The sequence below is a fragment of the Vespa crabro genome, chromosome 7 (assembly GCF_910589235.1).
Source record: "Vespa crabro chromosome 7, iyVesCrab1.2, whole genome shotgun sequence".
Classification (NCBI taxonomy): Eukaryota; Metazoa; Arthropoda; class Insecta; order Hymenoptera; family Vespidae; genus Vespa; species Vespa crabro.
Window position 1 is genome coordinate 5,433,209 of NC_060961.1, and position 17,217 is coordinate 5,450,425.

The 17,217-nt window shown below is 28.1% G+C and overlaps 3 protein-coding genes across 14 annotated transcripts in view; 1 reads left to right on the forward strand and 2 right to left on the reverse strand.

The window, feature by feature from the left end:
• Positions 1-11,996, reverse strand: part of LOC124425663 (protein diaphanous) — a 29,841-nt gene extending 17,845 nt beyond the window's left edge. For 4 of the 5 annotated variants that reach the window (XM_046966291.1, XM_046966290.1, XM_046966285.1 and 1 more), the window contains exon 1: positions 8,857-9,748. In XM_046966291.1, the coding sequence (XP_046822247.1) occupies positions 8,857-8,916 (60 nt within the window). In that variant the 5' untranslated portion in view covers positions 8,917-9,748. Of the gene's footprint in view, positions 1-8,856; positions 9,749-10,266; positions 10,352-11,446 lie in introns of those variants that run through there. The other variant, XM_046966287.1, reaches the window with a different exon arrangement.
• Positions 11,997-12,300: 304 nt separating this feature from the next.
• Positions 12,301-14,424, forward strand: LOC124425665 (general transcription factor IIH subunit 4). 3 transcript variants are annotated; one of them, XM_046966301.1, is made up of 6 exons: positions 12,302-13,074; positions 13,143-13,473; positions 13,550-13,723; positions 13,792-13,878; positions 13,974-14,189; positions 14,287-14,424. In XM_046966301.1, the coding sequence occupies exons 1-6, from the start codon at positions 12,561-12,563 to the stop codon at positions 14,366-14,368; spliced, it is 1,404 nt and encodes a 467-aa protein (XP_046822257.1). In that variant the 5' UTR covers positions 12,302-12,560; the 3' UTR covers positions 14,369-14,424. The 3 variants fall into 3 exon arrangements, with proteins under 3 accessions (XP_046822258.1, XP_046822259.1, XP_046822257.1); XM_046966302.1 differs by lacking the exon at positions 14,287-14,424 and having other exon boundaries at positions 12,301-13,074; positions 13,984-14,045; XM_046966303.1 differs by lacking the exon at positions 14,287-14,424 and having other exon boundaries at positions 12,301-13,074; positions 13,987-14,045.
• LOC124425669 (cyclin-C) lies at positions 14,059-16,929 on the reverse strand. 6 transcript variants are annotated; one of them, XR_006942553.1, is made up of 7 exons: positions 16,289-16,564; positions 16,152-16,214; positions 15,971-16,077; positions 15,648-15,854; positions 15,312-15,563; positions 14,836-15,212; positions 14,059-14,195 (listed from the first exon to the last, which is right to left on the reverse strand). XR_006942553.1 is itself a non-coding variant. In XM_046966312.1 (6 exons), the coding sequence occupies exons 2-6, from the start codon at positions 16,181-16,183 to the stop codon at positions 15,010-15,012; spliced, it is 801 nt and encodes a 266-aa protein (XP_046822268.1). In that variant the 5' UTR covers positions 16,184-16,214; positions 16,637-16,929; the 3' UTR covers positions 14,548-15,009. The 6 variants fall into 6 exon arrangements, 5 of the variants coding, with proteins under 5 accessions (XP_046822268.1, XP_046822269.1, XP_046822271.1 ...); XM_046966312.1 differs by lacking the exons at positions 14,059-14,195; positions 16,289-16,564 and adding an exon at positions 16,637-16,929 and having other exon boundaries at positions 14,548-15,212; XM_046966313.1 differs by lacking the exons at positions 14,059-14,195; positions 16,289-16,564 and adding an exon at positions 16,622-16,929 and having other exon boundaries at positions 14,548-15,212.
• Between the last annotated feature and the right edge of the window lie 288 nt (positions 16,930-17,217).

Sequence of the window (17,217 nt, forward strand, 5' to 3'; positions counted from 1 at the left end):
TCGTAAATTACATTGAATTTCAAACTATCGTTGATCAAATTACGTGTTTATCATTTATACATGATAATTATGGTAATCACATTATGCAAAATATAATTTCTCGAAATTATATTTTTCTAACTAGACGACTCATGCATATTTCAATTTTTTTCGATCGAAAGATTATTTTCTCACGGGGATCTTTAAGAACTAACACCATTTTTTGATTATTTCCGTAATATTATTTTAAGAGCGGCGCCGTATTATAAAAAAAAAAAAAAAAAGAAAGAAAGAAAGAAAAGAGAGAACAAGAATATCACACAAAGACAGCGTTTTCTCTTGACGCCATCACAGTGACTTTTTCCCTTCACTTCATATAAACATCAATAATTTCGCTCGCGTTTCGATCGGCTAATCGAATCGTCGTCGTCGTCGTTGTCATCGTCATCGTCATCGTCATTATTATTATTATTATTATTATTATTATTATTATTATTATTATTATTATTATTATTATTATTATTATTAATATTATTGTTATTATTATTATTCTCATGTACGTGCGCATATGTGCATACATAAAAAAAACGGTGTCTTCTGGAGAATGGCTGGACGGTACAGTTAGGTCGTAGCATAAGATTAACATAACGGCATCGCGCTTGGAGAGAATTAAAGAAACGAAAATGAAAGAGAGAAAAAGAGAGAGAGAGAGAGAGAGAGAGAGAGAGAGAAAGAGTGAAAAAAAATATATATATAAGGTTGTACGCAAACCCACGTATATATATATATATACACAAAAGCACGCACCTATACGTATTAACCATGGGCAACCGTTCCCTCCACGCTGAACGCTTATCAGGAACGAGTTTAGCCGGCCTTAAACTTGTAACTGTCCTACAATTTTCACGATCGTGAGCACGCTTCCCCGTATCTCCGTTTGCGATTAGTGCCTGTGCTCCGTTTCGACGAAGAGAATTTCAACGAACGGTTGAGTTTTGCGTTCGTGAAATGCGAACGTCGTTTTTCGAGCGTGTAATCGATTCTTTACTTATGAAAAAAAAAAAAAAATATATATATATATATATATATATTATTTTTTTTCCTTTCTATATGGAATATTTACATCATAATGTAAGACTTTTTAATCCGTCACGTTGAATAATTTCTCAATGAATGATGGATACAAAAAAAAAAGAAAAAAAAAATATAACAATACAGGAACTTAATTTTGCAACTTTTAAAGTATCATTTATTTATTTACAAATATAAGTTTCAGTATCCTTTTAAGAGATTAAAAATGTTTCCCTTTTTCCCTTTTTCTGATCATTTACTTTCATAAATGATGATAATGCTGATATGCTGATAAATGATATGAGAATTCATTCAAATAAATTAATAAATAAATTGATGAATGAATTAAGAACGAGAAAGAAAAAGTATATTTATTCTTTTTTTATATATTATAAATTATAATAAAAGGATTTGTAAAAATGCAAATCGATGTAAAAAAAAAAAAAAAAAAAAAAACACAAATCCTTGTCGTTATTGATTTATCATTTATAAACCTTTGAATATCAACAAGTTTATAAAACAAAATTAATAGTATTTTGCTGCTTATTTATCTGTTCTTTTTTCTTTTTTTTTTTTTTTTTTTTTTTTTTTTTTTTTTTTTTTTTTTTTTTTTTTTTGTACTGACTAAAATGTACATAACATATGTATATATACAGTGAGTACGTACAAGATTGATGATGTTGAAAGAGAAATGTAGGTCAGGACCATCGAGACGCACGCAAAAGACGTATTCTAATGAAACAGATCAAGTGGCTCGTCGAGTATTCGCAGCTTTGATTTACGAGTCGTGTTCGTGAAGAGAAGGAGAAGGTCGGACGGAAAACCGGGAGACCGAGTAAACGCAAATATTTAATCGTTGTACTCGATAAAGCTAACGGGAATGACTCTATATATACATATATATGTATATATATGAACGTATATACACACGAATACGCACAAGTAAATATATAAGGTGTTCCGTTCATATTCTATCAAATTGGGTAAAAAAACATTGGGTAAAAAAAAAAAGATATTTCATTAATTATGATAATCGCAACAATGTTTGTTTGTTTGTTTTTTTCGTGAAAAAAATTACATTGAGAAATATTTTCTTCTCAGATATGTAATACATTCATTCGAGTGCACATTTCAAAATGCACATTGAGCGAAAAGATTTAATTAAATTTTTAAATTAATGCTATAAAATTCTAATCGGTATATGATCAGAATTAATTATATATATATATATAAAATTGCGTATGTATGATTAAATTTCTATTTTATATGCTATTAAATTCTATAATTTATTAAACACAAACATTGCTTACAAATATCAATAAAAATCACTAAGGTGTAGGTAATTATCGATGTAAATAAATTCCTTTGACGCTTTTGTTCATTAAAATGAATAAGAACAATTTTTCAAAGTTTACACGTATCATATAGACAAAATACATAATATCCGCAATATCTAACCTTTTTATCGTGCACATAAAATATTACGAATAAGTTGAAATTCAAAGAGAAAAATATGATACCGAAGGTAACAACGAACGAACGAACGAACGAACGAACGAACGAACGAACAAACGAACGAACGAACTAATATATCAACGATAACTGATTTTTTTCGTATCGTTCAAAATCAAAAATATGTCGACCTTTCAACGAAGAACGAACAAGAAAAACAAGGGTGAAAAAAAAACTAAAAAAAAATAAAGAAATAAATAAATAAGAATGTTTTAGCGACAAAAAAGAAAGGACGATCTTATTGGCGTGTGATGAATCACGTTGTTACTATCCGGGCACGTAGCATTTCAAAAAAAATGTTGCACGATCGGTGGTCTATAGACGCGTCATTGCTTCGAATAGCCCCAAGGTTTCGTATAACCGTCATTGGTGAAAAAAAAAAGTGCCTTCTCTTTCCGAGGACCAGTCAGGTCAAAGACGATATTCCACGATCGGCAAGATCCAAACTTGGCGGAGCGGAAGAGTTCGCGTGACAAAGAGGAACTTTCGAGCGCTCGAGGGTGAATGCTTTAAGGTCAACGCTGAGGTCGTCGTCGATAGTGAAAGAAGAGGTGGGTGATGACATCATCCAAAGAAGAAAGACACGCCTTTCTAAGTGTGGGTGGCGAACGGCTTATCTTCGAGAATCGAGGAAGAGCGATGAATTTTTATTTATCAAACCGTTCCGCAAAAACCTTTATTTTTTATTCTTTCTTTATTCGTTTTGTTTTATATTTTCCAATTATATACATGTACTTATTTTTATATGATATTTTTATTATAAAAACAAAGTTATTTATAGCGATGAATATTTTTTTAAGACGTCGACTGCCAAAGGAATGTTGCATAAATCGATATATTTATAGATAATATCTTTCATGGCTTTTCTGTATATAAAAGATATAGAAAAATTCAATTTTTTTTTTTTTTTTTTTTTTTTTTTTTTTTTTTTTTTTTTTTTTTTTTTTTTTTTTTTTTTTTTTTTTTAGACTTTACTCTCATGGGAAAATACAATTTTAATTTTCCTAATGTCATAAAAAATATATCGTAAGAACCTTATTAAATAAAGTCTAAAATATATTGACTCTGTCACGTTGAACCCCAATGACATTCAATTTATTATTTAAAATATATTTTATTCAACAATTTATCGTTTTTTCTCTTACGTTCTTTAAGATGCTAAAATCGAGTCTGGAAAAATCTCGATAATTCCTTTTACGACGATAACAGTTCGTGCAATACTTGTATAATTAATATACATTATACGTCACTTAAAAAGAACTCGAAGAAAAGTCTTTGTCGTTGATCAAAATTTTGAGCGTGTCTCTCGCGATAAAAAGCTCTACATTTTTTTTTTCTCCCTTGATAAATAAATTCTAATCTCGATGTGTTTGAAAATAGTTCTCACGAAAGGCAAAGAAATCAAGAAAAATTTCGAATCTTCATTGTTCTCTCATAAATATTTAATAATAAAATATATTAATTCGTAGATAGGTAAGTAGAAGACGTTCGATCCATTCGAAAAAGAGAGCTTAACAGTGTCGTACTGCAAACTATATCGATTTATACCGGTTTCAAGACACGCAGATGCGGTCGAATGATAAGAATAAGATCTCGTTTCAATGCGTAACGGCATTGCACAGTGATCGCAACGCCGATCTGTTCCTGCTGTACTCTCATTTCCTTTCCTTTCCTTTCTTTTTTTTTTTCATTTATTCTTTACTCTTTTCTTTTTCTTTCCTTCTCTTTAATTTTTAATTTTCTTTCCAAACCTACTTATTCGACCGCTAAGCATTTATTATCATAATTCGTGTGAAATTTTTCATTAATCCGGTAGAAATGATGCATTGTAAACTATTCTGAGAAATTCACATATTCATGTATATACATTTCTACGTATAATGATTAATTATAATAACATTCCTATATATTTATATTTAATATACATATATATATTAAATATAAATATATATATATATATATATAGATTGTTAAAAAAAAAAAAGAAATATACAAAACTTAAAGAAAATTTATTTAGATAATACATTTTAACAATGCCACATAAAATCTTTTATTAAGATCTTCACTCGTTCGTAATTATATCAAACTTTATATATAACGTCTACAAATAAAATGAAATAAATGTAAGAAAAGATAAGTAAAATATAAAATAAGTTAAACAGAAACAAAACAAAAAAAAACAAAACAAAAAAGAAAAGAAAAAGAAAAATAAAGAAAAAAAAAAAGAGAATAAGAAAGAAACTACAACTAATACAAGAAATCATGTGCATGTATACATCAGATATAGCTTATACTCGAAGCAAACTCATATACAAATATGCATTCGTACGTGCATACACTACTACTCATATCTTTTATACTCGTCTTACAAGCGCGTATCAACATTTTTTCAACGCGACTTGAATATTACGTAATGTCAGTACATAAGCGATACGCCAAATGTAGCTAGATACGTACTACTCGATGACGTGTTTCGTATATTTTGTACCACGTATCTCTCTCTCTCTCTCTCCCTCCCTCTCCCTTTCTCTCTTTTCCTCTCTCTATCTCCTCGCGTGCATGCACGCAAATATATACCTATAAGTACACACAAGCAAGAATCCCGATAAGGAACAAGTATTATAGAGATGATCGAACAAAAAAAGATATTAATCTCTCCTAGATCTACCATAACTTCTTGACAAAGTCGATTATCTTGAATTGTTAAAGAAAACTAGCACATAAAGAGCAACGAACTTCTTAAAGAAAATTAAAAAACCACGTATTCGCGAAAATGAATATAATTATGATGACAACGATGAGATCATTTCATTCTCGAGAAGTCGATGATGTAAGTACGTATTATACCTAAGTTGCACGAGTTTGCTTTTTATAAAAATCTCGCTTCAAAACCGTCGATCGATGACTCTCCTCGCTTAGAACCAAAATGGTGTTGACGAGTCATCGCTATTAAAGCTTCCTAACGTTATATTAATAACGTAGAAAATATATAAAATTTTATGGAAACGATCCAGTGTAGCTATGTAAGAAAAAAAAAACGATAAAGAAAAAACAATATATATATATATATATATATATATATATATATATATATATACACGCACACACATATACGAACGCTTAAATGATTTAGAAGTTAAGAAAAATTTCACTCGTCCTTGTGGAATACAAGATGAAAGGACCGGTTATTTCAACATTCGAACATATAAATATATAAATAAATATATATATATATATATATATATATATGTTGTGTACATACAATTATAGATACATATGAATCTGACATCGATTATCACAATTCGCAAACTCACCATACTCCCTCCATCATCCTGCATTCGATAATTTCGATGTTATCCCATCTCGATCGAGTCTTTGATTTATGACCAAGACTCAAGGTAAAATCTCGTAACGGAAATATCGTACAAAGTATATCTTTGTTAAAAGGAACAAACTCCTCGACCTATATTCAACTTGAAATTATCAACGTTGAACATTTTCTTCGAACGAACATGGACGATAATTGCCTTGCGATAGATTTAAAACTTATTAATTGATAATGAAATATACAAATTGTATATCTATATTTAAATATTATTTATAATCATGTTTAAAAAAGAATTAATAAAATTAACTTTTTGATGACTGATTTATCTTTTTATAACTGTTTAAGGGAAAAAGAGAATATAATATATTATATTAGCTATTAAATAAAATATTAAAGAGGAAATAATGGAAAAATTATATTATCATAATTTCCGTTTTTTTTTGTTTTACGAAATTTAATGAAAATCTAAATTATTGCACACTTTTATTTTTTATTATTTTATTGAACTGCATTGAATATAATTTTTTTTTCAAGCAAGCATTTTATATTCTATACATATATATATATATATATATAATATATATATATATATATATATATAATATATATATATATATATATATATATATATAAAAATTAATAACTCAATGATTATTTAATTCAATCATTATGAAATTCACATTACGTTTAATACTATATATAAAAAGTAAAAACTGCAGTTCTCCAAAATGAATTTAATTCATTCACAAACACTCGTTAAAAATAGTTACAAAAATAATAAGTAAATACAATAAATTTGTTAAATGCTTCTACATCGTTTTTTTTTTATTTATTTATTTTTTTTTTTTTCACATACTTATGCACACAAAGTAGCTTATTCACATCCTTCTATTTAATAAATATGTACATATAAAATAAACAGAGTGCACGTAAAGTAAACGAACACTTCTAGGAGAGATCTCTCACGATGATAAAAGATAAACTTAGAAGAGAATTTCTCTTTCGATCTAACAATGAACTATAATTAGAATTAACCTCAAGATAAATATCTAAAGACGTCGTTAAAAGAGCAAAAAATGTCACCAAGAGGAAAAAGCGGCCATGGCAACGTTAATCTATTTTTTTCATAAATCGATCTTTCTCGATCATAGATGCACACATACATATACACGCGCGCGTATCTCAAGAAATATATTTTAAGTACAAACTTCGATAACAAGGATTCAACCTTGTATTGTACATACATGACCGATATAACTTCGCGACATAAATGAATGCGAATTAACCAGACGTCTTTGAATTAATTTTCCTACTATCCAAGGTACTTCCTATAATACTTTTCAGCTTCTATCGCTAACAGTTATCTCTTTTGTATAATAAAATACATACGAATACGAATTCTTTTGTTTTTGTTTCTTTTTTTGGGCAGTTGTAACTCGAAAATCGTATAAAATTCGTTAGAATTAATTAGATTGATATGCTTGTATATATATATATATATATATATATATATATATATATATATATATATATATATAGAGAGAGAGAGAGAGAGAGAGAGAATGTTTCTAGAGTATTTAAAGTTAATTTTGAAAAAAACAGAGAAAGAGAGAGAGAGAAAGAGAGTTTTCGCCATACTTTTTTGCATGTGGGAAGTATTTAATATTATGTTGAAATTATTGAAATTATTACGTTTTTCAATGATTCGAACAAATTTTAATATTCTTAAATTAATAAGAGATAAAATGTTTTCAACATCTAAATATCTAGAATATGAACTATTATTCATAGCACTACGATTGAAATATTTTGTAAATCGTGTTGCATTCACGATTTAATTATTGAAATTAAATCTATGTTCATAAAAAAAAAAAAAAAGAAAAAAAAAGAAAAAAAAATTAAAAATGCGATTGTAGAAGAGAAAACGCAATTTTTTAAAATTACATTGAAATGTTGATCGTGTTTAATGCGTGGGAGTAAATAATTTCTCAGTTTAAAACTGAAAGCATAACGAGAGGAAAGTCTCACGAAAGAAAAATCGAAAGTCGGTAACTAGCGAAATGTAACGAAATGGAATACATATAATTCGAACGAAATGGGAAACAGATTGAAATGCAATAGAAAATATCATATTACTACTCTAATGCAAAAACGATAAATAAAGCAACAACAGGAAGCTCGACGTATGCCTACGTATAGAATAATATCGTCAAGTCGCGACATGTTTCGCGTTTTGTTTCCTACGATACCCAAGAGCTCACAACGATATCTCGAAACGATATGAACGATAAGAAAATGATTTGACGATTATCGCGAGGTGTTGTTTTACGATTTCTGATAAAATGAGTATACGTAGGTAGTACGTTTCTCTTAAATTTGTTATTAATATCGCAATCGACGAATTTTATAAAACCCTAATGAATGAAAAAATGAAAAATAATTATTAATTAAAAATTCTTCGAATAATATTAACGATCATTTCAATAAAATTAAAAATCATACGAATGGAAATTCAAAATTATTTAGATAAAATGAAAAAATTGTACCTGTAAAATTTTACAATTATCTGACATAATATTTATTTATTGATATTCGAATGAGTGTTTGGAAAAAGAATGTATGTTGATGTTTAATAAAATTTAAAAGAAAACGTAAAAAGTATTCATTACTCGCTGTAGCAATTAAAGAAACAGCTGGTGGCCTACTTCCACTTTGAAAAATAAATAATAATTCAATTATTTAATTACTTCTTTAATTACTATAACGAACAGATGAATCACTTTTTACGTTTTTCTGTGAATTTTATGAAATGTAATACACGCCAATTCATTAATTTTTATAATAAAATTATAAAAAGTGAAAAGAAAAAAAGTAATCTTACGAGTAAAATTAAAAAGCTTATGAAATTATGAAACAGTATTTAAATATTGTTCATATCAAATTGAAAAGATTCTCGACAATCATACCTTGTTACCAGCCTCGGTTTTATTGTACCAAGTCTTCCGTCTTTTAATCGTCGCCGACATTTCGACCTTCTTCAAACGCACGATTTACTTTTTAATCTCGGTAGAAGAATTTCTCTGATTGGTAAAACGATATTTATTAAATAATAATTTTTATTAAATAATCACTCTTGTCATTATCCCTTCATCAAAAACCCTTTTAATCAAACTAAGGAATTGCACGATTCGTAGAACCAGGTGTTTGTAGAAAGTGCACAATACGCAAATGTTTTTCGTGACGGATGACTTTAATTAATTCAATTAGTCCGATCGACGATACGACAATTCAAACGTCAGTAACGGCACAAAAAACACACCTTTCTCTGAATTAAATTGCCTTTCGAAAGACACGTACTTTTACCTATTACGTCTTTATCTCTATACTTTCCATTTCTCAATAAAAGAAAATATATAGATACATATGTGCATAGATATATGAATTCACGTGCATCTAATTACACTACCCTATTCCTAAAAATACAAGAGATATCAATTATTGTCGTTTAAAAATGACGTCGTTGTCATCCTATTGTCACGATGCTTATTTCGTTATCATAAACTCGAAAAAATACGATAACGGCAATGAAACTTTTTTTGTTTTCTTAATAATTTCCAAAGAAAAAAATAAAAAAGAAAAAAAAAAGAAATAAAAGTCAGTAAAATAAATGATAAAACTACGACGTCAATGGAACAAAAATATCGTTACGTATCTCAATGATTTTATAATCTTCGTAGAATATTTGATGGAAACAACTGCTGAAGTAATTTCTTTTTAGTAAGAAAATAAAAAAGGAAGAACGACGAAAGAATTGGTTACGACGTATGTCTCGGACACTGATAATACCACGACGCTGGCTACCAGCAGAACTGGTATATCTTGGCATACCTTTCACGTTAAATACGCTTAGCCCGGTAGAAGTTAGAGCACCTCCCTATTGTACGAGCATTCTCGTTATGAAATGTGTGTGATAAGACGAATGCTCATACACATGTATCTATGTATATATGCATATATATATATATATATATATATATATATATCCATACGCGCAGGTGATACAGCACACATTATAAAAACGAACGGATATGGTGGACGATAATGTCGACAAATGCAGCATATACTACACTACAATGAATTCTATATCAAAAACGTGTAAACTATAATAACGAGGACTAGTTACATTCACTTGCTCGTTACTTTTCTGTTTTCATTTGATTATTATTATTCTACAACATATTTCATTACATTTTTGAGAAAATAATTGTTTCCTTGTTGTTCACTTTTTTTTCTCCTTTCAATGCCGCAAGTACATTGATATGTTTAAAAAAAAAAAATTTTTTTAAATCATATGAAATGATCAACATATTACTTACAAATCCACCTGAAGCTTTGTCCCTTCTATTAGCCATATCGTAAACTTTTCTGATGAATGTATCTTCTTTGTTAAATTCCTTTAGCCTGTAATAAAAAGAGAAAAAAGAAATATACATTAGTCTAAAAACATATGAATGGACTTTTATACATTTTTACTTTGCAACTGGTTCAAACAAATAGTTATATAAATTTTATAAAGATGATTAGTAAAGAAGACAAGTTATAAAAAAAACAAAAAAAAAAGAAGAAAAGAAAATTTAAGTATGTAGACATTGGTGCATAGTGCCCTTTGAAAAAAGTATGAGAGCATTAGCTGATCTGAAGTATCTATAGAATACTCTAACTCTCTACCACTGAATTCTAAATTTAGATGAAATCTAACAGGTGGTTCTTGAGCCAATAGCTGGGTTAAAGCAAATTTTATTGACTTTAAACAGGTTGGAACACCATTAATATCGTTTACTCTTAGAACATAATATATGTATATATATAATATTCTTGCATATTGGTCCATAAAAACAATAACTTTTTAACATGATATCTTTTACTGATATATTTTAATCTCATAAAGATAATATCTATGAAACTTAGTCTAAATTATATCCATCATTACATACATAAATCATATTTCTTTCTTTATATTAGTTTCAAATCTTAATGGCATCATATTATACGATTAACAACATAGCAGAAATCTTTTTACGAGGAAATCTATTATATGATAAAATGTGAGAAAACTATAAATGTAGTATGAATAAAAAATAACATTTCTTCAAACACTTGCTTGCATCATACTAACCGTGTGATATTATAATTAAAAAAAAAAAAAATAAAATAAAAGAAAAATAAAAAAAAAATATCCAAATGCTTGATATATAAAATTGATTTTAATCATTGCAATTTTAAATACGTTCGATAATGTGTAAATGAAAGATAAGAACAATTTTAATTCAATACTCTGATCTTCGCGAAACCACTTGACCGATGTTGACAAGATACCTTAACCTAACAAGGACACTTCTCTGAAAATAAATTCGAAAAGTATTTGATCCGAAAATTCGATAATTCGCAAACAATTTAAGGATCGTTGACGAACGATTATTTATCATTCCCGAACACGCTTTATTTTTATTTTTATTTTTATTTTTAATGGAAGAAACTTTCACATCGAACACTTACCCGTATCGATGAAAAATCTGTCGGCTCGTTCGAAAAGACACCAATTTAGTTGTATGTGGCAATGCGACGACTTTGCGATTTATTATTCTTAAACTGTTGTTCACAACACGAAAGTAAATTTAAAGGTAACTATCACCGTTATTTACAAACTTCCCGGAAGGGGAAAGACCGATTGTACACATACATATACATATATATATATATATAATATATATATATATATTTCGCGGTTAACCCGGATAAATTAAAACGACCTTTTCCGTTATATTTTTATAAACATACATACACACACATATATATATATACACACACGTTTAATTTCATTGGCGACGGTTAAACCATCCACACGTTTTTCAGCCTACATTTTAAATTAATTTCTACGCGAATATCGTATGATCATCATCACGTTGACACATTTCCAAGTTCGGTTAGGACAAAGCATCGGAGAATAAACTTGAAAACGCTCGTTATTACTCGTTGCGCTTGTTACAACGATTCCACATTACACGATGCGCTCTGCGAGGGAAATCGAAAGAGTGTTTTCTACGAGAGTAGATCTTCTAACACTCAATGTTTTCTTTCGTTATACGATGTCAAGCGCCATCTGGCATATTGAAAATACAACTAAATTCCTCCCACCCTTTACTATCGAAAACAGCGAAATTTGTATAATAAAATTAATTGGTTCTAAAATTAATATTTATAATTTTGTTAATTTATAGATTATACACAATTTCTATAAAAATATTTTCTTATTTAATATAGTAGAAAAGTCCGAAATTGAAAAAGCAAAGTATCATCGTTAATTATTTTTATGATTTGGATAAGTTTAATACGAGTATTCCTTCGCAATAATATTTTATACTCTATGGATAACGCTGTGTTATAGAAACATGAATGTAAGAATAACCAAGTATCAAAAGAGGCATTGATATATTTATAAGTATGATTTTAATAATTAAAAAAGACTAATGTATATATTGTTTAATGAAATATATATATAAGGTGAAGAAAATTTGATGTCATTCCTTCGTGTAATTTCGTCATAATTCTTTTTTTACCATTTGTATTTAAACAGTAAAAATACAGTAAAATTTGTTAATGCTGCAATATAATGTCAAACACGATAAGTGGAAAGAATTTATTACGTCCTACCGGATTACAATGCAAAAATCTACATGAATATTTAAAATCACGTCCACCAGAAGTATTAAGTAAATTATATCATAATCCGCCTATATGTTTGGCTGTGTTTCGTGAATTGCCTGTGATAGCAAAACATTATATCATGAGATTATTATTCGTCGAACAAGCAGTTCCACAGGCAGTAATTGCTTCTTGGTGTTCTAAACTTTACCTTGAAGATCATCAGAAAGTAGTTGTAATTTTAAAAGAATTAAATATATGGAGAGAAACATCTTTGCCTGGAGGATTACCAGGTTGGATTGTTCATGCATCTTTTAAAAAGAATTTGAAAATTGTTTTATTGGGAGGTGGTAAACCATGGACAATGTCAAATCAATTAGAAACTGATAGTAAACCTAGAGACGTAGCATTTTTAGATGCATATGCATTAGAAAGATGGGAATGTGTTTTACATTACATGGTTGGTTCTCAGCAACAAGAAGGTAAATTAATTTAACTATTATATAACTATTATATTAATGACAAATTAGATCTAAGAAATTTACTTTAGGTATCTCGGCTGATGCTGTGAGAATACTTTTACACGCTGGTTTAATGAAACGAGATGAAGGTGATGGAAGTCCAATTATCACACAAGCAGGTTTTCAATTCTTATTGTTAGATACTGCATCACAGGTGTGGTACTTTATTCTTCAATATTTAGACACAATAGAAGCAAGAGGACTTAATTTAGTTGAATGTCTAACATTTCTATTTCAATTAAACTTTTCAACACTTGGTAAAGATTATAGTACTGAAGGGATGTCTGAAGGTTTATTAACATTTCTACAACATCTGAGAGAGTTTGGACTTGTTTATCAACGTAAACGAAAAGCCGGAAGGTTATTGAATTGAATTTAATTTTAATTATTTTCTTTTACATACTGATTTTTTAATTATCTGTTTTTCTCTTATCAGATTTTATCCAACGCGTTTAGCATTAAACATAGCAACTGGACAAAATAAACCATTAGCTAAGGAAAGTGGAAAAGAAGGATATATAGTTGTTGAAACTAATTATAGAGTATATGCTTATACTAATTCAAATTTGCAAGTAGCTTTACTTGGATTATTTTGTGAAATGTTATATAGGTAGGTCTAAGAATTTTCATATAATCATAAAAATTATGTTTTTATTATTGCTAAGTGATAAATTACAGATTCCCAAACTTAGTGGTTTCAATATTAACGAGAGATTCAGTAAGGCAAGCTTTTAAAAGTGGAATTACTGCAGCACAGATCATAGGGTATGTAATTATAATTTATTTTCTTATTAATAATTTTAAACTAGATACTTATGTATTACACAGTAAAGTTAATTTGCGTTCTGCTATATTAACAGTTATTTACAGCAGCATGCACATAATAAAATGCTAGAGGCAGGCCCACCCACATTGCCTCCAACTATTGTGGATCAAATTAAGTTATGGGAAAACGAAAGAAATAGATTTTTGTTTAGCGAAGGAGTCCTATATAGTCAATTTCTTTCTCAGACTGATTTTGAAGTGCTTAGAAATCATGCACTTTCTACAGGTGTTCTGATCTGGCAAAATGACAGGTATAACTGGAAAAATAAATAATTATTTTGACTTTTTGATATTAATATGAATAGAATAATTTTTTATTATTAAATATTTTTTTTATTTTTTACGCAGAAAACGAACAATGGTGGTAACAAAAGTGGGCCATGATGATGTGAAAAAATTTTGGAAAAGATATTCAAAAGGTTCCTCTTAAAAATTTAATATTAAATAACATTAATAGAAACAAATTAAAACCTGAAATATTACAAACGTTTTGCATTTTCATTAGGTTCCTTTGATGAAAATCTTTTTTTTTTCACATAAACTTAATGTACAAATACAATATAGGTATTAATATATTTCTTAGAATCAATAATGAAAATACATAAGATATACGATGTAACTCTAAGATTTTTATTCAGTAAAAACATTTACAAATAATACCGTGTAAAATATCTTAAAATAACGAAACTAAGTTGTACATAATTACTGAATTTTATTTCTTTTATTCTTGCATTTTTACAGTAAATCAATTTTGTCATATAAAAAAAAAAAAAAAGAAAAGAAAAAAAATGTAATTTCCATTATATATATGACATCTGTGATCAGTAAGATTTTAAGTTTTATTTTTTGCCCCCTTGTATTTATTTTATAATGATTGTAATTAGACTGCATGCTTACCAATACACCAATGTGATAGTGATAATTTCAAACTTTGTACCACACAATGTGTACAATTTTATATAAAAACGGTATTTTATGTCAAGGTTATCAATCCTTCACAGAAATACTTAGTCAGTATGTATCAATGTTTTAGCATCAATCCCAAATATTCGATGCTGAAGGAACTAGATGTCAGCGCTGCGGCGCTGCTTTTGGCTTAGGCATTTTAGACAATAAACCTTGTATCTCCTTCTTTTCATCATACGTTTTCCACAATTCATATAAATTTATGATATAACGTGCTATTTCTTGAATTTTTTCCATATCTGCATTTAATTCTGCAAACCATGATTTGAGATCTTTTTGTAATATTACACATGCAATCTGTAGGCATCCTATAATAGATTAATTTTGTATAAAAATTAGTTCAATTTGTTTGAAAAAAATTCATTATTACAATATATGTAATACTTGATAATTAATATATTGCTTACCAATGGCTATTTGATATGGTGGATAAAGAAGACAAACGTCTGTACGTAAACTATCATTAATAATACGCCAAGCTAATGTTAATAATTGATCATCTGGCCCTACATCTTGAATAAGAATTAAAAGAGGTCTGTATGGTTGATATACGATTAAACAACAATCTAAATGTTCCAAAAGATAAAATTCACATTCAAGAATATGATTTGTACGATATGGAAATTCTTGAGAGTATGCATAATTAAATTTGTTTTTCACTGGAAAATGAAAAAAAAAAACGATAAATAAAAAATTATTTTAATTTAAATTAATTGGAAATATATATATTTTTTTGTACATACCTACTGTTTGACAAGTTGTTATTAACCTTGTATTAGAAATAACTCCAAATTCTTCAACTTTTGAAGCTAAAAAGACTGATGTTGGAGCTAATAATAAAGGATCGATACATTTTAAACTGTTACGAGCATAAAACCTTTTGAAATACACTGTTGCAGTTGCAATTACTTGTTGCCTTAATTTTAATTGTTCACCTAATACTTGAATAACTAAAAGAAAAGATAGAGATACAAATAACAGGATAATATATATATATATATATATATATTCATGTATTCTCAATATAATTTATGTAACATAAAATTGTATATTATGTTAAACTTACGATTAGAAAAAAAGATAAAAAGCTTTTGATATTCTTCTTCCGTTAAAATAGATAAATCATGTTGTCGTTCACGTACTAAGTCTTGTTTATCAAGTAACCACTGTTGACTACAAAATAAAATAAGTTGTTTAACAATTGATTATTTAATTTATTAATAATTGAAGGTATATCTATAACTTACTGGTGAGAGCTCTGCCAAAAATTTCCTGCCATTCTTCGATATTTGATCACAATATTTTAATTACTAAAAGTAAACAATCATCAATGTATCAATTTCTAAAAAAATATAAACTTCACTTACTTATATGTTATATTTACATTTAGGCATATTATTACGAAGAAAGAAATATAATCCTCTTATTTTCAGATCGAATTATCGATATAGCTCAAATTTGATTAAACAATATTTTTGTTTAACATGAAATGATTATTAACGATTACATATATGTACATGACAAAATCTTTCGCTTGAAGCATGTGTGACTTCAGCGACAGGTATGGACAAAATATGAACTACAAGGGCAAACGAGGAACTGTCTCTACAATTCATCTATCATATCAGCCTATAAGCTTGTATAGATTATACCTCTCTCGCACGTAACATCGAATTAGTGTAAATTAGAATAATGTTAATAGACTGTGAACTCGCACTTTTCATTCTCTCACATTTAAATTCTTCTTTAATAGTGATGTCGCAATAATCCGTAATATATTCGACGCAATGCCTGTATGCATTTATTTTACGATATAAATGCATAAAGGGTAATAAATATAATTGATTCAAAGGCCCTATCCAAAGGTCCACTTGAGAAAAATTAAAATCATTAATCTAGAATAATTGTCCAAACTTTGATGAAAATAAGAAACCACAGAAGAGTATTTAATTACAGCTGAAATTTTCATTTGAAACGAATAACACTCCTTAACGATTTTTGTCTTCTTATTTTTGTCACGCAACGCTCGATCCTCTTAAGCTTCGCTTTATCGTCGATCGATAACGAAGAAATATACTTTATTCGGGGAGTCAAGAAATGAAAAACTTCGTTACCAATCACCGTATGTAAAAGAGAGATCTACTTTTATTCCTCAATCGGTAATGAAGAAATAAACCTTGCCAAGAAATCTATTTTCTGACCATATAAAATAGGAATCTTCCTTGTAATAATACTTTATTATTAACAGACATCGTTATATAATTTATCACAAATATTATAAAAAAAATATTTCTTCGAGTATTAAAAGATGTA

Excerpts from the sequence above, each read along its gene's own strand:
- LOC124425669 (XM_046966312.1), bottom strand. The coding sequence starts at position 16,183 with ATGGCAGGAAATTTTTGGCAGAGCTCTCACCA. Across the intron at positions 15,855-15,970 it reads TTTTATCTTTTTTTCTAATC|TTATTCAAGTATTAGGTGAA; the intron begins GTAAGTTTAACA and ends CTTTTCTTTTAG. Across the intron at positions 15,564-15,647 it reads AACAACTTGTCAAACAGTAG|TGAAAAACAAATTTAATTAT; the intron begins GTATGTACAAAA and ends TTCATTTTCCAG.
- LOC124425665 (XM_046966301.1), top strand. The coding sequence starts at position 12,561 with ATGTCAAACACGATAAGTGGAAAGAATTTATTACGTCCTACCGGATTA. Across the intron at positions 13,474-13,549 it reads CGTAAACGAAAAGCCGGAAG|ATTTTATCCAACGCGTTTAG; the intron begins GTTATTGAATTG and ends TTCTCTTATCAG. Across the intron at positions 13,724-13,791 it reads TTTTGTGAAATGTTATATAG|ATTCCCAAACTTAGTGGTTT; the intron begins GTAGGTCTAAGA and ends GATAAATTACAG.